This window comes from Camellia sinensis, chromosome 3 (genome assembly GCF_055761805.1).
Source record: "Camellia sinensis isolate YWXY chromosome 3, ASM5576180v1, whole genome shotgun sequence".
Lineage (NCBI taxonomy): Eukaryota > Viridiplantae > Streptophyta > Magnoliopsida > Ericales > Theaceae > Camellia > Camellia sinensis.
The window spans coordinates 36,760,991-36,788,715 of NC_138963.1; the positions used below are offsets into that span (position 1 = coordinate 36,760,991).

General features: G+C 33.5%; 1 protein-coding gene across 2 annotated transcripts; it reads right to left on the reverse strand.

The window, feature by feature from the left end:
* Nucleotides 1-287: 287 nt before the first annotated feature.
* On the reverse strand, nt 288-27,725 carry LOC114284035 (pleiotropic drug resistance protein 2). 2 transcript variants are annotated; one of them, XM_082919517.1, is made up of 23 exons: nt 27,547-27,725; nt 26,540-26,607; nt 26,100-26,184; nt 17,131-17,432; nt 16,789-16,909; nt 10,043-10,131; nt 9,482-9,566; nt 9,078-9,368; nt 8,902-8,992; nt 6,270-7,170; nt 5,942-6,102; nt 5,637-5,740; nt 5,401-5,566; nt 5,203-5,286; nt 4,599-4,747; nt 3,419-3,751; nt 3,027-3,317; nt 2,829-2,912; nt 2,359-2,492; nt 1,998-2,225; nt 1,548-1,719; nt 1,140-1,394; nt 288-893 (listed from the first exon to the last, which is right to left on the reverse strand). In XM_082919517.1, the coding sequence occupies exons 4-23, from the start codon at nt 17,292-17,294 to the stop codon at nt 624-626; spliced, it is 4,173 nt and encodes a 1,390-aa protein (XP_082775643.1). In that variant the 5' UTR covers nt 17,295-17,432; nt 26,100-26,184; nt 26,540-26,607; nt 27,547-27,725; the 3' UTR covers nt 288-623. The 2 variants fall into 2 exon arrangements, with proteins under 2 accessions (XP_082775643.1, XP_082775641.1); XM_082919515.1 differs by lacking the exons at nt 26,100-26,184; nt 26,540-26,607; nt 27,547-27,725 and having other exon boundaries at nt 423-893; nt 1,140-1,719; nt 17,131-17,426.

Below are 27,725 nucleotides of genomic sequence, written 5' to 3' on the forward strand. Positions count from 1 at the left end.
ACGCGTTACCACTTTGACCCGCGAAAATCTACGCACGGGTCCCACCTAAATATTAGACCAAAGTTTAATAAAAATTTTGTTTTTACCTAGAATTTTCAAACCATTTCTAACAATAATGTCAAGGCAGATGGCAGGAAAGACACCCGAATTTGAGAAATCAATTTATCAAATAAAATAAAATATGAGAATTCCTTTTTTTTTTGGGGGGGGCAGTAACCCAACCCCCCTCCCTCCGCCCCTGGATGTGGGATATGTTTCTCACACCTGTACCTAATTCATTCACTTCAATCATCTAATTTTATATAATGTTTGAAGAATACAATACTCATATTTGCTAGTAAAGAAATGTTTCTAGCTTGACACATAAATAAGCAATATGAATTCTATATTGTTCCTAAATACTTTTCAATTTAAAGTGCATTTCTAAATAAATTACTATATCCAATCTTAAAACACTACACAATATGCAAACTATTTTAAGATGTGTCCTTCTACTTGCACACAATTTTTAGATGCATATCCCAACATTTTAAGATTTTAGATTTAGAACGCTTGAACATGTACCGGTCACCCAATACTCATATCTGAGTCCGTGAGTCCGTGTAACATAAGACTAAACCTTGTTATCTTCTTTGGAAGTTGAGGAACTTGATGCCATAAGCAAAGACAGAGAAGAAGAGAACAACCCAAGCAATATGGGCCACTGCAACTACTGGTAGGAAGTCATGGTCAAAACCCAAGTGTCTACTGAGGAATAACTTCAATGGCACATTTCCCTCTCCAGGTATCTCCAGCGAAACGCTTTTGTCGCCTACTTGAGAAGTCACAAGTCCATAGATTGTCCAAGATACCGGAGAAGCCCAGTAGCACCACCTCCACCAGACCGGGATTTGCTGCAATGATCAAAAGATGTCATTTTATAAACTTATCTGAGTTGCTTATAACTTCTTTTTTAATTACTCCGAGAGTTTGTGTCAGGCTGTTTTGGTGCAACTTTTGCTTATAGCTTATTAAGTAGAAACAACTTAAATAAGTTGAAAAAAAGCTAATTATCTAGGAGCTGAGGGAAGGGTGTTTTTGACTTCTGCTTTCTAATAATTAGCTTTAAGCTTACAAAACAGCATAAGGATTTGACATACTGGTCTAGGAATGAGGAAGCCAGAGAATAAGTTCCAGAAGTTGAGGAAGAAGGACATCACAACGGCAGCAATTTGGAAGCCTGGAGTCAGTGCAACGATCATCATGCCGTATATTGTGAAGTAGATGAAACACATCAACATGTAGTAGTAGAACCACAAGACTTTTCCCACTTTCCACTCAAACCCGATCATGGAGAAAAGGAGAAGACTGTACACCAATGTTTGAATCGTGACATAGACCATCTCTATGCTCACCTGCCATGACCATGATAGATTTTTCTTATTTTGACCAAGGTTTTGATTAAGGTTATTACTAAATTTTAATAAATAAATAAATAAATAAAATTTGCATTTTATTTCTCTCGAAATACTAGCTTTTTGCATGCTTTTATTGATGTGTCGTGTTACCTGAGCAAATGCGTAAGGCAATGCTGAGTACATCCCGGCGGCTTTTTCACGGTAAAATACTGTTCTCTCAATAGCAACAATAGGCAGCACAGAATTAGCATTACTGCCTGCAAGGAAGAGAACAGCAGCATACATAGCTCCCACAAGATTTTCCAGATCTTGTTGTTTGGTTCTGTTAAGAAAAACAAAAAATCTTAAGTTTAGGACCAGATACAAATACCCAATTTCATCAAATAAAAAAAAAAAAAAATTTAAATTGAAACACATAAAGTAATGCAAGCCATGAAGTGTTGCATGTTTTCACTTTCTTTTGGAGAAAAAAAAAAAAAAAAAAATTCTATTGAGAATGGCATGCTGGTCTATCTAGACTAGAGTGCAAGGCAAAATTCCAACAATAACCAAAGAGGTTAAATATATTTTTGAAAAAATGAAGAAATTTTATTGACTTACGTCTGCTGTCCTTTGTTCCAGAAAACTGAACCGAATAAAGCCCCAATTACAATTGTCATGAAGAACCGAATGCCATTATATTGGGGGTTCCTCCAGTAAGACCAGTGTTGTTTCCAGAAACAAGCTTTGCACTGAGTAATGAATGGTTGGGAGTACTTGGCTGGGAAGTAGATATCCTTGGATCGTGGTGGAGGAGTACTGAGTTCTTTAATGAGTTCTTGATTTCTCCTGAAGGAGCATAAAGAGGAAAAAATAAATAAATAAATAAAAAAGAAGAAGAATGGTTGTGATAAATATATCAGAGAAAATGCAAGAAAAGAAGACCAAGTATATGTTTAAAATAAAAATGTCATATGCTTACTGATAAAGGGACGAGTTGGCATATATCTCGGCAAAATTCATATTCAGTTCAGTCTCAACTGAAGAAGCACTAATTTCCAACATCCATGTAGCGGGATTGTAACCGTCTCTAATATTGGGAACCCCGGGGATGGACTGTTCCAGGTTATATATATTAATCCATACTAAAATGCCAAGTAATAGAAAATTGCTTGTCCAGACACATTAAGGCTGAATTTGGAAAATAAAAAGAAAAGGCAAGGGAAGTACAGAAAATATTTAGCTCATATTTTATTTACATTTTCCTTTCCCCTTTTTAAATCCCTACTCAAATCTATGATCCAAACATAGCCTAAATTTCCAAGCTTGGACCTTTTTGCCTTTTGGGAATACAAGCTTAGACTTCAGAAGAGGGGGGGAAGAGGAAAAAATATTCATGGTTGTTTTTAATAATAAAAAGCAAACATGAGAAATAGGAAAAGATTTACTCACCTTAAAATATTCTACAAGCTTGTCAGACTGGCGACCTAGAGGTCCTGCATAAATGACTTGGCCTCCTCTCTTCATCAGAAGTAACTGCAATAAGCACAATAATTGGTTGCTTTTTTATGTGCCACAATTGGACCAAAGGTCTCATATCATAAAAATAAACAAACATCAAGAATATGATTTAGGAACTTTAGTCAAAACCTCATCAAAGGCTTCAAAAATGTCTATACTTGGTTGGTGAATTGTGCACACTACGGTTCTCCCTGTTTCCACTGTATTTCTCACAGTTCGCATAACAATGGCTGCAGCTCTAGCATCAAGGCCAGATGTTGGTTCATCCATGAAGATTATAGACGGGTTGGCAACCAATTCTACAGCTATTGTTAGCCTTTTTCTTTGTTCTGTTGAAAGACCATTAACTCCTGGAAGCCCAACTAAAGAATTCCTTATTGGATTAAGCTCAACCAACTCCATCACTTCTCTAACAAACATCTATGGTATCAAAGAAAAAGAAAACAATCATACATTCAATCATTGAACAATTTTAATTTTAAGATTTTGGAGATTCTAGGGACATTTACCAAGTGCTATACCTTGCGTGCTTTTATGTTCACGTCTGAAGAAAGACGGAGCCAAGCTGAATATAGGAGAGATTCATAAACAGTAACATGTGGTGAGTGAATATCATTCTGTTCACAGTAACCGCTAACCCGGGCGAATGTCGCTTGGTTCTTTGGGTAACCTGAAATACTGATACTTCCTTCAATATACCCACTAGTCTTCCTTCCTGCTAATACGTCCATCAATGTGGTCTTTCCAGCACCACTAACACCCACAAGAGCTGTCAATATACCTGGTCTGAAAGCACCACTTACATCTCGTAGCAGTTGAAGACGATCCTCCCCAATTCCCTGACTTTTCATTTCCTGGTGAAAAAAAAAGAAGTTAAAATTTCAACTCATTCAAGTAGTCAAAATTTAAAAAGTTCATATCATCACATTATATCTGTTTTTGGAGAACACCAAAGTAAAACTTAATATGTGGCATTGGTAAGTTGTTCACTGAAAAAACGTGAAATAAAAGATAGTCTAACCATTTAAAACCAAGTGAAAGAACTTCTATGTTGCAATGCGACAGTAGCTTACCTGGAAGGTGGATCATTCCGGTACATGGGAACGGGAACGTTGTAAACCACGTGCTCTAAAATGTGGTTGGATAGGAGTAGACTTGTATAGATTACACTATAAGAATTTAAGGTACTTCAATAGTAATTATCTTTTAACTATTAGGCATTCAATAAAAATGTAGCAAAATATTTCTATGATCATTATGTCAAAACTTCACTCACCTTCAATTTAATTTTATTATATTTGATTTATTTTTCCTCCTAAGGTAACATTTTAAGAAAAATATATTAGAAAATAACTTTTGACATTGCTTCGGATCACTAAATTTACCATTTTGGAACAAAGTGTACATGTTTCAGAACGTGTGTTTCAAAATGTAATTTGATTTGCTATGGTATTAGCGTTTTCTAGCAACACTAGGAAGGAAATGGTTGCAACCTACCGGAAAAATATCGGTTTTTTTTCACTCACAAGAAATCAGTAAGTCAGGTAATTCACCAGATATCATGTTTCTTATATCAGAATGGAATGGTGTTTCACTACCCTATATATCATGTTTCTCAAATCAGAAAAAGGAAAAAGATAATAGAGAAACAGAAATTTATCAACATAAGCACTAGACAACAAACTACTCAGAATGACTCACAGTGGGCATATCCACATAGTAGTTGATATGATTGAAAGCAAGTGAAAGGGGTTGGAAGGGAAAAAGCATTCCTTTTCTAGGTGCATGATCAGTGACACCAACACTTGAGTCAGTACCCCGTGAAGCATTTCTCACCGTCATATCAAAACCTATAAAATCAATCAGAAGATTTCAAAATTAAGATCAGTAGATCATTTTTTACACAGCAGGGATCGATTAATGTCATGTCATGTGCTCGTTACAACCCAAGAAAAAGAAATAAAAGAGAAAGCTAGCTTTTTTTGATGCTCAAAAGTCTCACAAAAATTTATCTTTACTTCTGTATTAAAAAATTGGTTTTGTTTTTGTGCTAAACAAGATATCCTTCTGAAAAACCTATTCCTATTGCTGTTTTCTAAATTCCTCTTAGGATATCTGGTTTCCCCTCTTCATTGACATCATTACACACACAATGCAATTCAACTTGCCATGAACTTTAAAATGGAAAAGAAAGGTGATAAAGGAGTAACTAGTGACCTATGTGTCTAACTTAATTGGCAGCAAGAGAAATAGAAGACGAGATCATTAAGTAAAGATCAAAAGAGACAAAGGTAAAGGCTCAAACCTTCAGAGGTCATTCGTCCAGATGATTTCTTATTCTTCTTTCCAACATCTTCATCCAAGACTATAGATTTTGAATCACTAAGAGCTGATGTAGAACATCCAGAAACAGGGTTGTTAATCCTGGAAATCTACTTCCAACGAAGGAAATCCATTTTCAAATAAAAATATCTGAACCAAATGACTAGATGAGATAGCTTACGATTCAAAAAAGTCAATGCTGCAATAAATAAAATGTTGAAGAGAAGAGAAAACCCCAAGAGCGCTCCAACACAAACCCAAAACATGTAGTCATCCGTGAAGAATCCTCTAGACTTGAGAAGGACTTTCCCAACTGTAGGTGCATGAATTCGTGGGTCTGGATTGGGCTGCAATAAGAAAAATGTTCAGAATTTTGAGAATGTAAAGATACTACGCAAACAGCAAAAGAGAACTTACGGCGCTCCATCTTTTGTCAAGAAATTCATTAATGACTAAAGCATTTTGTCCATACATCACTGGAGAAATATAATAGCCCCATATCATAAATGGCTCAATGTCATCTGCAGGCACAAAAGGAAATGAATGGTTGTAGATGCAGTGTTTTGATCATCGAATATATAAACAATCACATGAAAGAATCCACAACTTACTTGGCTAAATGTCAAGCAATATTCAACAATGTGGTACAAAGATTGGTAAATTAAAAGCTCATTCTAATTCAAGATAGGCTCAAAAGTGAAAATAGAAATCAGGCAGCTTACTTTGGGCAACTATAAATCCACCAAGCAGAATATTCATTATCAATGTGCAGGTTCCTAAAGTGCATACAACAACCAGCTTTCTTCCCACTGCAGCAACAAAGCGAAAGAGAGAGAGAGACATTTGATGTATACTGAACAATGCCAATAACTGCTGGAAAAACCTGAATCAGATGGTGGGTATTTGTCAGTGAATAAATTATCAGGTTCAAGTGACCACTAAATGCAGAGTGGGAAGAATAAATTTCTAATGAAGAATTTAAGTTGGTAAGCAAAAGTATAAACACGAAAATCTATCACGAGAAACCAAGAACATGCAGACCACTACTACCTGCTGGTGTCTGGAGCAAACCCAATTGTGTAATATGTAAGACTGATCCATATCGCTGATTCCACTAAGGAGAGGGGTATACTGAGGACCCAAATTGGCAACCCAAAAGCCCATGGAGGATAGAATAAGAAATCCCTCTGTTTATAGAATACAGGAAGCCTCAAAACAGTCAATGCAACCTCTGTCAGCCCGTTAAACAATACATTCATGAGAGTGAAGAAAAGAGCTCCGAAAAATTTTCCTCCATCTTGCAAGGAGCCAGATGGCATTGTTGTCCTCAAGAACACATTCAAGGCTATCGATGCAATGATTATTATCTCTACAGTCTTGAATATGTATACAAAACTGTTGCGCTTCATTAGCAGCCACTCTCTGTCGAAGCACGCCTTAAACAGTTCCCATTTGGAGATTCCATACTTGTTTCTCACCAGTGCAGCCGGGTGAGTTCTTGATTTATCGTAAGGAACATTAAGATCTGCTTCTAGCTTTTGGCCAATATGGAATGATTTGAAGGACTCTGCAAATTCAGGAACTGACATATAAGTGTAAGGTTGGTTTTTATTTAACCAATATTGTTCTTGATCCTTCTTAGAAGTTACTTCTTGGAGAAAATCTGCTATTCCTTTCCTTTCTGGGCACTTGAAACCCATGTACTCAAAGAACTCAAGGATGTCCTCGCGTGGACCATGATAGACAATTTGCCCTTCTGAAAGTAAGATAATGTCATCGAATAGATCATAGGTCTCGGGGTCTGGCTGCAGAACAGAGATGATCATGGTCATCTCCATTATATGTGCCATTTGTCTCATGAACTTGACAATCTGAAAAGTGGTAGAACTGTCCAACCCGGTTGATATCTCATCCATAAAAAGAGCTTTTGCTGGTCCAACCAACATCTCTCCTGCACCCAATTAAACCATAAAAAGATATTGGACTGATAAATTAGTATAAAATCACAGTAACAAGCAAAAGAAAAGATTATTCCAATTTTCTTTTTCTTCTTTTTTGGACGAAGCTAGGCAGCATGTAGCAAAATTGGAGTCGTCAATAGATTTTTTTTTCTTTCTACATGATACAAAAAAGTTAATCATGCAATTAAAAACTACTAGGCGTTTAACAACTAAATGGACCATCAATTTATTTGTCAGTTATGGGTATGTTATAAGTGCGCATTTGAGAGGAGATCTTGATCTAGACTTTCAATCTATCATCTCCAAATTGCAAAAAACAGGAGAGAGAGTTCTAGTGAGATTCACACATATACCTTGAAGAGTTGAGAGCTATGAAGCACGGACACGGACACGGATACGGACACCGACACGGGACACAGTAATTTTCAAAAAATTGAGACACGGACACTGCAGGGGACACGGTAAATTTTTTTTATATATTTTTATGTGTTATCGTATTACATTCATCCTAAATCAAATTAACAACCACTAACATAGAAACATTAATTCAATAAATATAACTACTACATTTTAACAAATTAATAGATCATCCATTCGCAAAAAAGTCATAATAAATGATAACAAGAATTAAGACGAGAAGGGGAAAACATTCAACATTCAACATCCAACATCCAACAGTATTCTTCACAAAAGCACTAAATAAGAGAGGCAAAAGAAGGAAAAAAAAGTGAACCCCGTTGTGTCCCAATATGGACAAGCGTGTCCCTGCTGTGTCCCATGTCGTGTCCCAATATGGACATGTGTGTCCCCGTCGTATCCCCTACAAAAAAATCATTGGCGAGTCCTGTACATGTCCCCGGCGTACCGATTTTGGAGTGTCCATGCTTCATAGATTGAGAGTGATCTAGTGATCAAAGCTACATGTATTGAACAACATCAAGGGTTTCTAAATCAATTACACTTTTTGAGAAATGTGTTCTTTGGTGGATTCGGAGAACTTGAGCTTGGAAGCATCAATGGATTCCGAAGTGGCTCACTGTTGTGTATTCGACATTGGCATTGTGGATTTGGCCGTTGAGAAGCAATTTCATGGTGGAGATGGCGTTTTGAAGAGGCTTAGAGGATTTGAGACAATTGGGCATGGATTTGCTAGGTGATCGTATGAATTCCTTGTGTAATTCTTATTCTTCTTAGTGGATTTGACTCCAATTGTTGTTTTTTCAACATTAAATCTGTCTTGTCCTTAATTGCTTAGATCTAATTTGGTTTGCATTGAATTAGATTAGATCATATTGTGATTGTGTTAATTGTTCAATTGGTTGAGAGATCGGTGGAATTGAATCCTTAAAAAAAATCAACGTATCTCAAAATTAGGGGTATAACCACCAAAAAGCAAAAGGCAACATTTTATTGAAGTTTTGTTGTTAAAGATCTTTTAAATTAAGTGATAAAAACAATGACATCAAATGACAAGAAAGACAATGAAAAAGGATTAAGAACAATTGCAAAAAGTTCCAAGACATTGCCACTGGGGACAGCATTAGAAGAAGTGTTACCAATATACATGAATGGAAAAAGTCCGAATTAATTAAAACCATAAATCAATAAATATTGACCTGGGATGGGAGAATACTTGGTAGAAAAAAGTAAGTAGTGAACTAGACAATCATAAACTAACAAGAACAATAAATATTTCTTTTTTAAGTCTTGAAAAAGCATACCAGTGGTCAAACGCTTCTTTTGTCCACCAGAAATACCCCTTCTCATGTCATCACCAACCATAATATCCATGCAATTATCCAATCCGAGTATCTGTTACAAGTTTGTTAGTAAAGAGAAAGAAAGTCCTGACATAGCAGGAAAATAAATGTAACGGCATGAAATTTAAGCAGTGAACCTTGATAACATAATCTGTAAGCAAACTGGTTTCTTGGCCAGACACTGCTGTGGCCTTCATAAATAAATCAATCTCAGGATCTGGTTCAATTCCCGCTTCTTTTTCTTGTTTTGAGAGCTCAACTAGCATTTCATATCTTTTCCCGACCCCCAAACAGCGTGCTGAGAAATCCAATGTCTCCCTCACTGTCATCTCTCCATGGTGAAGATCATGTTGACTGACATAAGCACAGGTCCTTTGAGGAACAAATTCATTCAACTCATGACCACAATAGGTAATTTTTCCAGATACCTATTCAAAACTAAGAGTTACCAATATGCATAAATAAATATATAAACAATCATTATAAAGCCTAACAGACTAATTAATTAAAAAAATTATTGATAATGGTTAAGAAATGACACCCTTAGATCCTGATCAAGCTTCCCTGCAAGTGCCAGCAACAATGTTGTTTTCCCAGCGCCTGGTGGACCCAAAAGCAGTGTCATCCTGAAAGAAAAACATGAAATCAGTAACCAGAAACATGAATGCAATGATAGAACATAAATGAACTCAATCTACTTCAACAAAACAACTAATTGGATTAATCAATAGAACACAAGAAAACAATGCAAAAACTGAATTTCGCTAAGCAATTTTCACCTTATACCATGCAAAATAACAAAATTCAAATTATTTTCCATGTTGCCAATAGTCGATCAACCAAACTCTTTTTTCTTTTTCTTTTTTTAATGAAAATTTTGCTTGGGCAATAATAATATGGGCAATGATACATACCACTAAAAGTGGTGCTCTAAACCACCACTAGTGAGTTGGCACACACTTAAATTAATTAAAAAAAAAAAAAAAAAAAAAAAAGCACAGCAACACTGTGGCAGTGGGTGGGGCCCACTGCCACATTAGTGCTCCCACTAATTAGTGGTTTCAACCATTTTTCTAATAATATTAACAAGAAAATCTTTTACCTTGATGGTTTGATGATGCCGCTAACATCTTTAAGTATCTGGATTTTTCTCTTCTTAGAAGGGGCAAGCCAAATTAGTCCAAGAACACTCTGTTGTTAATAACATAAGAACAGTATTAATAGTAAGCAAAAAAGCACAGACCATATGGAAATATAACATGTTATTTGTATAGTCAAATTGCATCTTCATGGACCATTTACCACATGAAAAAATATAAAAAAGGAAATAGATACTTCTACAATAATTTGTTTCACATCAAAAGCAGAAATATGATAGTGATAATAACTTATTTACTGATTCATTTTTAGTGACTTTAATTCTATCCATTCACAAATATCTAAGAAGAAAAAAAATAATAGCAAAAAAGAAGCCCATCATTACATGAGCTTTGACAAATTATTTAATGCTCTTAAGATAAGGCTTAATAGAGCCATATATGTGGTCACTGCATGAATATCATGCAAATGCATAGCTCACGGCACTTTGGTCCTACGCCAACGTGCGACTCGGTTGGGCGCGTTACCTAGAGCATGCAATGATTTTTCCAAACCACAAGAAAGGATTTCTAAGTGTCCTTTCTGATGATGTTGACAAAATAAGTATATCCTTATATTTGCACAAAGTTTGTCAACAACCCTTGAAGCAACTGTTCAAAAGAACAAAATTTATATAGAACATAACATATTAGTCCTACTTTTCGCATGAAAAAGGTGTTGCTAGACACTATTTTTATAACAATTTTTTTTGAATAAATTACACTGAGCTCTCTAAAGTTTGATAAAAATAGTTAGGAATGGCAATGGGACGGTGCAGGAAAAATCGGGGAGATGGCGGGAAAGTTTTGGGGTAATTTGTTACTTTTACGAGGAGATGGTACTAATAGAAAGAAACGATATAATATATAAGAAAACAGATTTTGATGAGTAATATTTAAAATGTAAGATAAAGAGGTAAAAAAATGATATATATATATATATATATATATGAATGTTTTGGTGTTACGTTTATTATATTTAATAAATTAAATTATATGTAAATTTATATTTAAGAGTTAATTACACTAAGATCTCTAAACTATTAACGAATATCACTCCACCTCTATCCATGAACCGTACGTATTGAACCCTCTACTGTAAAAATCATACAAATATACCCTTTGAAGGTGGTTTAGTGTGTGTATGGAAGTAGTGAAAGTGATACATCTATACTATTATATTAAGTAAAGGCTAGACTTGGTATCGAAGTCTTCTCCTTATGCCACGTGTCCCTTACTTTTCTGTAGAAAATAAAAAAAATTAAATATTGAGGTGGTGAAAGGGACTCAAATCTAAGACTATATTGGTTGGTAAACAACACTTTTACTACTTGAGCAATAGACACTATATGTTTTTAATTTAAAATCACGATTTATATTTTACAGATTTAACAGCACACCTAGCTGAAAGGGTCAAAAAGTATGAATTTATAAATAAGAAGTAAATTAATATTCGTTAATAATTTTATTTTAGAGTCTAGTTGTAATTATAAAAGTTGTTTATTTAATATAATGCACGGAAAAAATGGTGTGAGGGAAGCAAATACCCTCCCTCTTCATTTTTTTATTAGGGTGGGAGAAATTGGGTGGGTATGCAAGCAGTGGCAGACGCAAAAATTTTATAGTAAGAGGGGGCCAAACTGTATACACTTAGAATTGACACCAAAGTTTTAATTATTTCAATTGACATCAAAGTTTTAATTATTTCATTTGTAGAAAGTATAGTTTCTAAATTATACTAAAAGGATATATTTTTAAAAAAATTCTCAATCAATATTGAGATGGAGTATGGGTTTATTGAGATGGAGTACATGCCTTGTGGAAATGGAAACTCTCTTTGATGTGCTGCACTGCACTGCACAATAAGAGCAAGCGACACAAGACGGAACCAAAGATTGGAAATTTTGGAGCACCTAAGTTCGTTTTTTATTCAAACAAAAAATTGGAAATTTTGGGGCTGTAGTGGCCAAAAATGGTGGGCTTTCAAAATTGAAAAGGTCTCAATCAAAATAAATAAATAAATTGGAAAAGGACATGTAGCAATCCCATTTTTGCCACTTCGCTGAGTATGTTGGGGCTCTAGCTGCCCAGTCAGCTCGCGAGGGTCTAGGGGGCAGCGTCTCTTGGCGGGTCCTAGGGCAGCGTCCTGGTGGGGCTGAGGGGCAACACCCCCAAAACAAAAATGCAAAACGCATTCGAAGTTGCTTGTCCGCTCGGTCGGTCTGGAGTGTCGGGAGTTGAACCGAGAGAATTTCGGGCTGAGGACCAGGACCGCACATGCGAGCCCTTGGGCTGCACGTGTAGGAGAGTAGCTACATGTGCAGGGGATGAAGCCGCACGTGCGGAAAACAGGGCAGGGGGCTGAAGCACACTGCTAAAAAGGCAAGTGTGGCTGGAGGTGCGGGGGAAGAAGCGCCGCATGTGCGGAGGTGTTGGCTGCACGTGTGGGAGAACGCGCCGCACTTGCGGGAGGACGCTCCGCACATGCAGGAAGGTAGGTAGATCCGGAATTTTTCCTTTTCTTCTCTCTTTGGGTTGATTAAATGTCACTTTTTGTATATATATCTCTCTCTCTCTCTAAACACATTTCCTCTCCCTTATCTCTACATTTCCTACTAAAAACCTTACAAGATCTTTGATTTCTCCAAATCCATTGGGATTTAGATCCATTTTCTTCATCAAAGTTGGTTATCTAGGCGAGGGCTACGTTGTGTGCGGTGAAGTTCGAGTTTAGGCATCGTTGATTTTAGAGTTTCAACTCTATTCTTCTTCAAATTTGAGGTAGGGATTTCCTTTGAGTTATATATATGTTTTTGCAAGATCTAGATGATTTTCGAAATTATCCTTTGATTAGTTTTGAAAATTGATTGTTGATTCAAGAAAAAGAGTAATTTTGGAAGTAGGTTTACTTTCTTTTCCTTTTAAAATGGAAATTGAAGTTTGAATTATATTGATTGAAGAAAAATAATTTTGGTGAGATCTTTCTAAATATTTTGGAGATGAATGGTTTTGGTGAGAAAACCTAGAAATAGGGGTTCTTTTTGAAAGATGTTGTCATATTTGTTTTGTGGGTCAAAATAAATGGATGTTTTGAAAATTGTTTATTTATGTATATAAATGATGAAGTTTGTGAAATATGAAAATTGTTGTTCATTTTGGAAATTGTTATTTAAAATGTTGAGTTAGTCTTGAAGTGGCTAATTTATAGAGAATGCTCTAAATGTGGAAATTATGTGATTCTTTGGATGAATTGGAATAAATGTATACCTATTCATCTTGTGAAATGGCATGGAAAAGATAAATGAGAATTTTGATCACAATAGTAGTATTGTGTGGAAGAATTGAAAATGGAGGAATTGGTGCATTGCATTGATTATTAGTGCATTGGCATATCAATTCATTTGATTGCATTAAACTTTGAATGTTGATTTAAAAACCTTGCATTGAGAAAAGAATGTTGGGAAACGGGTTTTCGTAAGTCTTGATAGGTGGTGTAGATGAAATCGATTAAGTTGGCTTGAGTGTCCTTGGTGAAAGACCAGAAAGTCGCACGGATAGGTGTCGAGCCTTCGGTTAATACCGATAAAAATGACAATTGGTAGTACTTGTATAATCTACTTGCAGACACCGACCTAGGAATTACCAGAGTTGTATTTACCGCCACTTGAATTAAATTGATAAATTTTGAACAGTTGAAGTTGCATAACATTATTGAGTATGATGGTTTTCAAAAGATGAAGATGAATTTTATTTTCAAAAAGGCATGGCATGACATGTGCATTCATCTCTTAAGACTTGTATAAAATGTATATACTTTGTTAAGGATTTCCTACTGAGCTTTATGCTCACCCTACGGGATTATTGTGCAGGAAAAGACGTAGTGATTCTGCCCAACTGAGGGTGTGGACATGTGTGTGTTGGGAGTACAATGCTCTCACTTTGCGTGACTCTGTTTTGTAAGCCAAGGGCTATATTTGTATGGTTTGAATAACTGATTTGTGTAATCGAGCCTGAGCCTTGAAAACTTGTAAACCCATGAGGGTATTTATTTGTTTATGTCATCTTGATTTGAGGTGAATGTATTATCGCATGGGGATTATTTGTATCATGTATTGCAAGCGTGAAGATTTACTTTCAGTTTTACTTTAAAGAACCATGATTATTGTATTATCATTTGGGTATGAAAATTGGGGTGTTACAGGACAAATCACATCAGTTCTTAGATTATTGTGTAATTTTTATTCTTGTAATTTTAAGAAAAAATTGGTGAAAAGTCTATGTAAAGAGTTAGGTGTTGTGCCAAAAAGCACAACACACACGTGTTGTGAGGCTTGTCTGGGTGAGTCTCAAGTCTATTTTCATGATCCGAACCGTTCATATTATAAGGTTTGTCGAATAGACCATATAAATAAAAAAAAATAGATCAATTAGATATCTATACCCTTATAACGAAATCACATTTATTTTAAACAAAAATAAACAGTTGATATAATTTTGATAATTTGTTAAAAAATAATTAGGATTGATCATGAGTTACGTATGTTTGATTAACTTGAATATTTTTTTTATTTTTTATTTTTTATGAATAATATACTCGACAAACTTTATAATATGAACTTTTCAAATAATTGAAAAAGACTTGGGATACACCTCCACAAGGCTTCAGAGCATGGGTTACCACAAGACACAACACCCACCCCAACTCTAAGCAAAATCTTATTTGGTGATAAGGACAAGCTGGAAAAGGTCATTAGAAAAATCGATGGCCCTGAAAAATTCGTCGAAAAATTGGCCAGAAAAGTTGCCGGCAGTGGTGATCAGCGGCTAGCGGCAATAGGTTGTGGTGGGGAGATAGAGAAATGTGTGCTATTCAACAGATAGATTATTGAATGAGTGACATGCATCTCATTTGAACAGATAGTTAGCTTGGTGAATTTCAATAGGTAGACAGATAGGTTGATTTCAATAAATAGTTATCCTTTTAGACAAATTGTGTCATTTTGGTCCAGAAGATTCATAAATGAACTTATGATGCTCTAATTTTAATTGGTTTGATATTTATTATAAATTTATGATTTTATATCAATTTGATCTAATAGATTACTTTTGTTAGCATTTTATATATATATATATATATATAATTTGTTCACATGAATAGCATATGCCATGATTTTAAGAACAAAATTATAAAATTACTCAATTCAGTGATTAAACTTTCTTAATTCAGCGACTATTTTTTGTCTAAAACCCTAACCAAAAGTATAAATAGAATTAAATTGATATAAAATTCAAAATTAATGATTAATATTAAACTAATTAAAAATATGGGACCAAAATCCAGAGAGATAAAATGCATGCACTGCTGGTGTAATTTCTCCTTTTCCTTTTGAACACAAGCTTGGCTCTTACGCATGGTGACCAATGCGGTCGCTTTATGTCCTAAATTTTAACAAAATTTAAGAACCCTCAACTAATTTTAGGTTAATCTAACGTAAATTTAATTAGTAACTTGTATTAACAATATGAAAAAAGTAATATTTAATTGCTACATTGTTGTAATTGATTTAATTTTATTTTGTATTATACTTAGATCTTATTAAAATAAATAAAATAAAATAAACTTGTTGTAAATGAATTTTGTTAAATTATAAAATAGTAACATCATATTTTTGAGTTTTAATAATGATTTCTTCCTATTTTAATTTATATAAGTAAATTTTAGTATTTTAGTTTAGTGATTTTTTTTTTCAACAGATAAGAGAGTATTTATAAATAAACGAAATATTTACATTATCAAACAAGCTATTAATCTACAATAGTTAGAAAGTCAACAGAGCATAACAATCAATAAACCAATTATTCCAAGCCTAACACTTGAACCCGAAATGTCACACCACAAAGTGTGTAACACAATCATTAGGTCAAATACCATGATTAATTTAGTGATTATTATATATTCAAATATAATTTGTGTGGATATTAGCAAATAGAAAAATTATGTGTAAGGTTTTAATGGTTGGCCCACAATTTTTGTTTTCGTTTTTGTAATTATATATAAAGGATATTATTTTTAAAATTTGCCTAAGACTCCAACCAATACAAAATGATATGAATTGAAATTTTTTGAGATGTACAAATAAAAATCCCACCACACAATTCTATGCCCGACACTCTTACTACCACATACAACTGCCACCACTACCCTACTACGACGGCCATAACACCATCTTATCACCACCACCATCCTACTACACCACTTACTACTATCACCACTACAACTCCAACCTCTACTAGCATCCTAATATTGTCGCCCCAAAACACCACCACCACACCAGACTACACTACAACTACCATTGATGTCGCAACCACCACTGTCACCACCACTACTCATGTCACCATTTCCACAAATATCAACACCATTATAATTTACAAATATTTAGATTAGTCGTTACTAATTTGATTTTAAAATTAAAAAAAGGACACAATTTATTCTATTAATTTAATAAATATAACCAAACATGATAATAAAAATTATCATTTTACTTTTCTCATTCCATTTTAGTAATTAAATACTGAAATGAGAATAGACAATCATTTCGTTCAACCTTATATTACATTATACTATCATTTAAATTCTCTAACAAAATAGAAGAATTAGTTATTTTCCTAAAATTAAATTCATACAAACATTAATATAAAAATAAAAACCAACCTCAATGGTGTTGCAGGTAGAATTAAAGAGAGTAGGAAGTGCTCTACTCCCAACATACACATCTCCCTCTATTGACAAATGTTCGTACCGGACTTCAATCTTTGGAATCTCCATTCCCACCCTGTAATGTCATCCAACAAACTCACCATCTTTAACCAGAACTTTATATCAAAATTTATACAAATCATTTTCATCTATCTATACTATTATGTGAAGCCTTGAGATGATGTCAACATAAAATGTCTCATTATTTTTATACTTTAATTTAAAAAAAATAAAAATTGCACATGCATAAAGAGTATATATACACTCTATAGAGAGAGTTAAAGAGGGAGAGATGACCTCTGAGTCCTGTCCTTGAGTCTCTGAAGAAACTTGTCATGATCATCTTCAACAATATTTAGAATGCTCTCCATTGACTGCTTCTTATCTTGAATTCCGACCTTCATGACATCTTCGCTTAGCACCGCCTTCCTCACCCGCTCGTAAGTTAGGACCTTCTCCATCGCCGCCCACTAGAGCTCCTCCTCCTCCTACTTATTTCTCCCGCCCTGGCTGAACACATCCTGCACCGCCTCTTTAAAACTCGTAGACCTCCAACTCCTCCGGCTACTCGTCTATCGTCGCCATTACGACAATCAATCCTTCAAATACAAATGACTTGTATCAACTATTGTTTGTTGGTGAATATTACAGAAAATCACTAAAATAAAATATGACTTGTGAGAGGGTAATTTATGTAGTCAAATTGAGCCGAGCTAAGTAGAAGAGATTGTAACTTGGGCCGAGCTAAACTCAAGAACTAATGTCGTGTTGGGCTTAACAAAAGGTAGACTGGTCAAACATAGTTGGCCGGACTAATAAAAGCCCAGCCACTTCTTAATGGCGGTCAAAGCATTGACCAAGTGTAATAACCCCGACCTCTGATTAATGTTAATCCGCACTTATTTATGCCTAACAGTAATTTAGAAGGAACCTGGGATTAATTTGCATATGTATTGCATTAATTCTGTGTTTATATCTGTTTACTATAAAGTGATCTGCTTATGTGTTGACTTTGAATTGCGAATTGAAAACCTTATCGGCGACTAATTCAGAAATTGATTAGTGTGTTATACTAGTTAGATTTTATGTGATTTTATGGTAGGCTTAATTAAAATTCGATTTGGAATGTGTAAATTAGATTAAATAATGTTGAATTGCACTAGTTTGCCTAATTACACAAATGCCACTTAGTGGCTTGATTTGAGACCAACTTTATCACACCTTATTACACTTAGAAGCATCTCTCCTCAGCCATTTTCTTGACCAAACCGTAGGAGAGAGAGAGAGAGAGAGAGTAGGAGAACAAGATTGAGTTCATCTAGGATTTTGCTTGAACTTAGAAGAATTGAAGGCAACTTGGAAGATTAGGCTACTAAGCTTGAAATTGAAGACCTAAAGGTAGAGAATTCATCCTTTTAATCATGAATGTGAGTTGTTCTTGCTAGGTTCATGGTGAAATTGGTATTTAAAGTCAAGTTTTAGCTCAAAGTGTGGTTTTGAGAGTCCATCCATGCATGAATGCATAAATTTCCATGCTTTGAGTTTGAATTCTAAGATTTTTTCCATGCATGTGTTACTTTCACTCACATTATGGTCATTCATCTAGTTGTCCATCAAATTATCAAGTTTGATCATGTTTTGGAGGGTTTGGATTCAATGAGGTTCTTGCATGTTGTATTAATGGCATGTTCATAGAGTTCATGTTGATTTTGCACAAATTAGGTTGCTCTTGGGCCATGATTTCTTGAAATAATTTTTAATACATGTTGTTTTATGAGTTATTATATGTTTCCTCAAATATTGGCCTAGAAAAATGAGTTTTGAAGGCTTAAAGGTTGAGTTTCATGCTTGGAGGTCAATCTGAATTTTCCAGAAATTTGACCCACGCTCGAGCGTGAATCCTGAGTACATGCACTTTCGCTCGAGCGTCGAGAGTTACGCTCAAGCGTGAAATGCGTATACCCAGAAGTTTGTGTGTTTTGTAGTCTGCTTGAGCGGGGGAATCCACGCTGGAGCGAGACTCTGAGTCTCACGCTCGAGCGGGGTCGAGCGCCCGTTGAGCGTGAAAATCATGCATCTAGTACTTTTGTCGATTTTACAATCCGCTCGAGCGAGGAAGTTCACGCTTGAGCGGAGCTTCAATATCTACATGTCTGCTCGAGCGGAATAATCCACGCTCGAGCGTGGACCTTATCTTCAGAAAAATTTAAGAAATGGGTTTCAAGGCATTTTTGCATCCTCATTCCATCCTAGGCATTCCTAGGCCATGTTTAAGACCCTTTAATGAGGATTAAAGGTTAGAAACACACTAAGAGCCAACGACGTAAATTTTGTACAATTAGAACGTGTGTTTCAAGTGTGTATCTGTTATGTGTTATGTAGGTCACGTGCCGCATTCTGTCTGACTAATCTACTCCGTTTTTTTGTCTCAAGGCCAACTGTGAGTAATAACTTAGTAAAGTTATGTTCAACTATATCTATTTTCTGTGTGATAAAATAAGATCTGTTTTCCGAAATGATATGTTCTGTACAATGCATGATTGTTCAATTTCTGATATGTATTCGTGACATCCTTAGCATCATGTGATATCTATTGGCTGTTACCCGGTATCGGAGGTTCCTTCATGGAACTTATATCCGTCTGCACTCTGTTACTCGTACCGGAGGCCCCGTCATGGGGGCTCAGCTTCTGTTTTGTTACCCGGATCTGGAGGTTCCTTTAAAGAACTGGTTACTTGTAACCCTTACGTGTCTGCCTTTGTTCTGTATCTGCTCTGTTATTGCTAATGGATGTATTATGTAAACTCAAGCATGACTTGTTATTTCTGTATATGATCTGGACCAATTATGGATTTGATACGAAACTGAATTATGATTTCTGGATCTGTACGGACTCATTCATTGAAACCCTTTTACTCTGTTATTATTCACTAGGTTTTCGCTCACAGTTTATATTATGTATGTAGGTGAGCCGGCGTGTGACCAGGGCCAGAGTTGACGGCCTTCTGTTATGTTTTTGTCAGCCAACCGTTGTGCCTCCGAGGAGGTTCCGATCGAAGTCTAATGCCATGGCTGTTTTTGTATTCATGCTAGTCTATGTGACTGTTTTGTAAAGTCAAGTCTTGGGATGTACACTTCTGTAAATACTTTGTAAATATTGGCGTCCTTTGACTGGAATGCTCATGTATATATATATATAAGTTTTGAAATCTACTGTCTCATGTACGTTACGACAGCTCATTGGACCTTGTCTATTTTATATATTTGTTTCCGCAGCCCCTTATTATTTGCTAATCTGTCAAGAGGCCTTTGGTAATCCAAGGATTATTGGCCGGTTACGATGCTAGACCTACAGGGGCGGGTTTGGGTCGTGACACCAAGCTATAGTGGAAGACTGTCAAACGAAACTATGAATGAGGTTCTGACCAAGCTACGTGTGGCGCCATGCTATATTAACATAGTGGCATGCCATGTAAGCCTAGGACGGTTGTGCGTGCTGCTCGGTATTATTAGTGGCAGATAGAGTAAAATTAGCTCGGTCAATTGTGTTGACCGAGCACGGAGTTGAACCATCTCACTTGGTTTGCAGTGAGGAGGGTGTCAGGATAAATATTATCTTTAGGAATGAGATTCCTAGGAGGACTCTGCTAAGAAGAGTTAGAGTTCCACTAGGATTGTGCCATGTGGAGTCTACAAAAACTCAAACCAAACCCTCATTCAGGTATGACAATTCATACTCCTGAATTCACAGAGTTTTTGTATCCTCAGTCTACTTGTTGACTTAGGCATTAGAGGTTTCTGGCACACACCCGTTGGCTAGCTCATATTTGTGATTTTAGGTATTACGACGACATTTGGAGGAGCGCAAGCTTAATCAATAGGATTATACGAGTAAAGATTATTTCGTACTCGTACAACTTGTATCAAGTATATTGTTTATTGGTGAATATTACAGAAAATCACTAGAATAAAATGTAGGGAGATTTACGTGTAGGTCCTAATAGGTGGACTTTTTATCCAATAGATCCTATGAGAATTAATAGCGTTTTTTGTCAAACATTATTAAAAAAACGTTACTAATTGTTAATTTTCAGTGATAATTTGAAATTTTTGTGACAAAAAATATTACTAATTATAAGTTTTAGACAGTTTAAAAAAATTATCACAAAAAGGTCACTAATTTTTAACTTTCAGCGAGAGTTTAAAAAATTCATCACAGAAAAAGTCATTATTTATAAATTTTAGGAACAATTTATAAAAATCATGACAAAAAAAATCACCAATTGTCAATTTTTAGCGACATATGTAAAAAATCATTATAAAAAATTATTATTAGTGGTAACTTTACTATAACTTATTTTCAATTGATTTTGATGAGAATTAAATCCAACTATTAGAACTTGATAATTTACCCTAAAATGTATTGAGATTATAAAAAATGTTGAGGCACGAATATTTCGCTCTCTTTTTGAAGTCTCAGCAGTCGGCAAAGCCCACAAAATAGTAAAAAATAATAACACTGGAATAGGAGTGTAAATTGGCCATGAACGCACGGCCCGGTTGCGCCAACTTGAATTTTTTTTCCCGCTAGCTCGCCCCGACCTACCTCAATGGTAAAATTTCCTACCCCACGGTCAAAATTTTGAAATTTGAAAAAACGAAACGAACATATGACCGTTAATCTCAAATGGCCTAAATTTTTTTTATTTTTTATTTTTATAATTTGACCTCTTCTCCCTCAACTCCTATAAATACCACTCTCTTTCCCATTTTAATTTTCACAAACATATCTCTCTTAAACGAGCAATGCTAGATATCATGAAAAATATTTTATAAAAATGATCATGAAAATTTTTTGACACTTAGATTAAATATACAATAAGTTATAAAGTGTAATACAAAGATGTAGATTCATTCATGATCATTTTCATGAAGCATTTTTCATGATGCCTAACATTTCCCCTCTTAAACTCTCATTCTCTCTCAATTCTCAACTCTCTCAATTAATTTTCAAGTCTCCTTTGTAAGTGGCAATTGCTATTGTGCAAGAAGAAACTCTTATCAAAAAAAGCTAATTTTTGTATCGTATTCGCTAGTCGGTGACATTAATTATTTGAATTAATATTTATTAGTTACTCATTTTTTTACGTTCATTATTTCTTAACATATATTACTTGTTATTGTTTACTCTTTATTTAATTAATTGTTAGTTAATATTTATTATTTTACTTAAATTATTATAGATCCCAATTTTCTTAATGTTTATGTCGATGTTGATCAATATACACAACATGAATCTGTTGATTCACCTTCTACTGTACTTAATATATCTCTTCTAACAGTAGTATCATCATCTAGAGATATGTCTAGTATAGTTTGTGAGCATTTTGAAAGAGTATTTGTAACAATCCTGATGGTACGACTTTAGTTAAAGCAAAATTTAAATATTGTGCAAATTTACTCAGTGTAAATTAGCGGAGGGTACTACTTATCTAAAAAGGTATGCTCAAAGACATTTACAAAGTCAACAACTTGATTTTAGAACTCAAATGCAATTAGGGGTTTTTATCAATTGGTAATTTAAAAATATTTTCATATAATCTTATACATGCACAAGATTCTGTAGTCAATTATATTATTAAAAAAGAACCATCTTTAACTACTAGAGAATGTCCCAATTTTTTCGAAATGATTCACGAAGGTTTTACATCTCAATATTATGGTTTTTCAATAAGTACTACTAGAAACAAGATTGTAAATTTTTTTGAAGATATTAAAACTAAATTATTTAACACATTTTTAAATATTTAAATGGAAGAGTTTGTTTAACATTTAATCTGTGGTCAAACAATGGTTTAGAATATCAATGCATCATTGCACATTATATTGATAATGATTGAAAATTAAATAAAATAATCATTTCATTTAGATTAGTTGAATTCCCATTTAATGGTCATTCACGTAGGGTAGCAATAAAGAATGTATTATATGAGTGGACTTTGCAAAATAAAATATTTACCATTAGTTTAGATAATGCATCATATTACAATTACACTGCGCATTTGAAATCAACTTTACAATTTCTTGTTGATGGTGATTTATTTCATGTTCGTTGTTGTGCTTATATTTTAAATTTGATTGTTAAAGAAGGTATGAATATATATGACGCTTTTGTACAGGTAATAAAATATGTGGTTCTTACTATTATGTCTTCTCCTAATCGAATTTTAGAATATAAAAAATTTGTCAACAAGAATATATGCAATTTAAAAAATTAATTTTAGATGTAGACACCAAATGGAATTCAACGTATAAAATGTTAAAGAGAGCTTGTAAACAAAGAAAAGTAATAGATTTATTTTTTACAATAACAGTAATAGGAGGAATATTGACTCCTATAAAAGATAATTTACGCCACATAAACTTATATAAAGATTTTCTAAAAGTTTTTCATACTGTAACAAAATTATTTTCTTATATATATATATATATATACCTATCTCACCATTTGTTTTACATATGTTAGTAGAAATAATAAAAGTTGTCACAAAATATATGTGTAATGAATATTATATAATCATTATTACTGCAATGAAAGAAAAATTTTAAAAATATTTTGATCTATTGTCTCATCTTTTAGGTTTATCCATCATAGTTGATCCTAGGTGTAAAGACACTGGTTTACAAAAATTTTTACAATTTATTTTCGCTGATGAAAACCAATTTGACCCAATAATGCAAAAATGTAAAAAATTGTTTGAAGAGTATAAGGAAGCTGTACCTGCAAATAGACCTACACACACTACACCAGTCTCATTTCGAGGTGAAAGATTAAGTGTTTTTTAACAATAAAAACTAGAAGAATATCACAAAATACAACCGTAAATAGTTCTGAATTATAACGTTATTTGGATAATTCACCTGTGGATTATGACGATGATTTTGATATTTTGTATTGGTGGAAACAAAATGAAACTATATGGCATGTGCTTTCACAGAAGGCTCGTGATATACTAACAATTCTTATTTCTACAGTGGCTTCTGAAACAACTTTTAGTGCAGGTAGACGGGTGTTAAGCGATTACCGTAGCAAATTTTCACTCAAAATGGTACAAACACTTATGATATTGAGAAATTATAGGCATGTGCTTATAAGAAGATGAGATTGTAATGCAAATGATAGAATTCAAGGCAATTTAGATGATATATCATTGGGCTCCCCAAGTGAATTGTCCAATTCCCCTAATAATTGATCAATAATTTTTTTCACTATTTAGTTTTGTAATATTTTTATTAAATTATTGAGGTGGATTATAATGCAAATGATTGGTAGGCTAGTAGGTGTCAACCTAGTTGGGATATACTTGACTTATAGTAATGCAATTTTTCTACCATTATCAATAATTTAAATCTATTTTATGTAATGATATAAATTTTTATAATATTTTATTTCATTTTGATGTAAAAATTATTAATCCATTTCTTTCGGAAAAGACTATGTATGCGCCTTATAACTAAAAAAACACAACTCATACATAACTAACTATTGCTAAATACCACCACATGAAATATAACAAAGCATCTCATTAATCTTAATTAAAATATTATAATACAAATTTTATTTTATTTTTTTATCTCTCATAAATAATCTACATATATAGATATATAATATATATCAATTAGTTTTTGCAAAAAAAAAAAAAAAAAAACCAATAGGCTTGGCCCGTGGCCCTATTTTGAGTGGGCCTGGGCCTAAATTTCAAGCCCATGGACCGGCTCGGCTTGAATTATGGCGAGAGCTCGCATGACCGAACGACAACCCAAGCCGAGCCGGGCCGGGCCGGATTTAGATCCTTACACTAGAATAGCGAATTTTCAAAATATATTCTGAAATCTAGAAAATACTAAATATGAGTTTTCACGAGTGTGAATCAGTTTAATCAGCTGGACTCCCTCAACTATATAGGTGGAACTATTAAAAAAAGGATAAATCACACTGACACCCTCTCTGAGATTTCTACTTAATACAAATTCTCCCTCACGTTTGAAAAATTACACTTATCCCCCTGTCAGATTAAAATGACATATTTACTCTTTATTCTTTATGCATATAAAATAATAAAATAATGCTGATATTTTGTTCATGTCATTTCAAGTAAAATAACAATCATCTTCTTTGGTTTAATTCACACAAAAAATTAATTTTTTTTTTACTATTTTTAAAAAAAATATTTTAAGTAATATTTTATTTTTATTTTTATTTTTTAGATGCATCTAATCTATATATACTTAAGAAGTGTAATATTTTGTGATTTTTTTTTTTAAATTCACCAAATACAAAAAAAAATATAAAAATTCAGTAATACTATAATAAATGTGGGTGAATAGATAAGAAAAAAATGGTGGTGGAAATACAAATAAAAAATTCTATTCATATATAAAAACTTATACAAAAAATATCATAAAAATATTGTGATAATAGTGATGCTATTGTAAATATAAATCATGTGTATGGGTGTTTTGTTTTAAAGTGAAAGGTCATCATTAAACTATATCATTGTGTTTGAAAATTTTATATAAAATTTATGTTTGTATATGACTCAATAAGAATATGTTTAGGTAGAATTTAATAATGAAAAATTGTAGAATGTAATCATGATGATAAAAAGAAGAAATTGTAGGAAAAAGAACAAAATGGCCATTTAGAAAATTTTAAGGCATTTAGGGGGCAATTTATAATGAGATTACAAACCTTAGGGAGGAGAATATAATTTTTCAAATATGATGGGAGAATCTGTATAAAACAGAAATCTCAGATGGTGTTAGCGTAATTTACCCTAAAAAAAATATTAAAAAAAACTCTTATAACCAAATAAATTTTTAATTTTTAATTTTATCAATTTAAATTCTTATCACTTAATTTGTTTTCAATCTAAACTATTTGTCTATATTTGTTAAGTAAAATCGATGTAAAAGAGTAATTTTAATCATTAAACTCAATAAAAATTTTTTTTAGACATTTTATATATACTTACAATGAGTTTAATGACTAAAGTATTCTTTTTCTCAGTTGATTTTAATTGACGAAAATTGAGAAATGATTTAGATAAAAAAAATCAAAAAATAAGAGTTTAAATTGATAAAATTACAAACTTAAGTTTTATTTTGTTATAATGATCAAACCTTATGGTTTTATTTTGTTATTTATTTTTAATTTTCAAATATGTATATATATATATATATATATTGAGAAGAATGGAGAGTACCAGGCAAAGATGGTAAATAACGGTATTTGGTAATGTATCGGTATCTCTGATACCACCGAATGTCAGCTCGTATTGACCGGTATACCTGTAAATAATGGGTATTTAATATAGGAGGCACCTATTAATTATAATCTCAAAATTTTTCTTCTCCTATCAATAACAATAACATAATAATGATTTTTCGAGCTAATATTAAATACGAAAAATTAATATTTTTAATTTTAGCACAAATCAAATCTCTAATTTGAATACAAACAACAACAAACCAAAATCTCTAATTATAATATAAATCACCACCAATCAAGATTCATAATTTTAGCATATCAAAATCTCTTATTTTAACATAAATAATAACATTCTTTTTTTTACAAATAAAAACTTAACAAATAATTAACACTCATTATTTTTAATTAAAAGTAAAAAATAATTAATAAAGTTACCTATAAACAATGTAGAGAAGGCACCAAGGTTGTAGTGTGGTCCCAAATCTGTGTAGTGTGATTCCAATCTGGTAAATCATGAGTTTGTAAATTGCAAAGTAACAAAAGGAGACAAAGAAAATACGGAAACACTTGACAAGTACTATAAAAAAAAAAAGAAAAATGCCTAAGACCCCCAGTGGGGGTCACTGGGGGTCGTGCGTGTAGGAAGGTGATTGGCCCAAAAAAAAAAAAATGTTTTTTTTTTTTTTTTTTTTTTTTTGTTTCAGTGAATGGGACGGCACCACGTCACTGGGGTCTGAAGCACGGCCCCAAAAATAAATAAATAAATAAATAAATTCACATATTTTTAGAGTTTTGGAGATCTTCCCGGCTACCACTGAAAGGCTTGCTCAGCTAGATTTTTTTTAAGATTGACCCTTGCTCAACAAGTTAAGAATTTAAATAAATAAATTGTTAATGTTTAACTAAGAGTATAGGATCCCCCAAATCAAATGTTAAATTTCATCGAATGGGTCAGTTACATAAACCAAAACCCCCCCAAAAATTGAAAAGTCAAGACATGGACTATATGCGTGTTTGGTTTGGGATTGTGTTTCAGTTTCTAGCTAAGACCAAAAAAAAAAAAAAAAAATTTTGAAATGTCAGGGGCATGTGACCCCTTAGTCTCTTGGTGTCTCTGGCCTGGGTATCGAATATCCGAGGTTTGGAATACCGGTATTTGGAATCGATATTTAGGTCTCGTTTGGGAATCTTTTCTTTTAGTTAAAAAGTCAAAAAGTTACTAAATTAGTCAAAAAATCAACAATCTATACCAAAAAGTCAAATATTCTCTTTTCTCGCTACGTTTTGCACATTTTTTCGTAAAAAATCAAACCAAACATACTAGTTTTTTTTAGCTCATATTTTAGCCAAATAACTAAAAAGTTACTAAATTAGCCTGTTCCCAAACAAGGCCTTAGAACCTTTTCTAGCAGTAACGTATCAGCCAATATTTAAAACCTTACCAACAGTAAGTTTGTTATGATAAAATGGAGGAGCAATGTTTCAATGTCGCCGGCAAGCAAGAGTTCTCGAACGAGGCTTGTGGTGTTGGAGTAATGTGGTTTGGAAGAAGTTTGTTAAGCAGCTTTGAGAGAGAGAGAGAGAGAGAGAGAGAGAGAGAGAGATCACTAGAGAGAGAGAT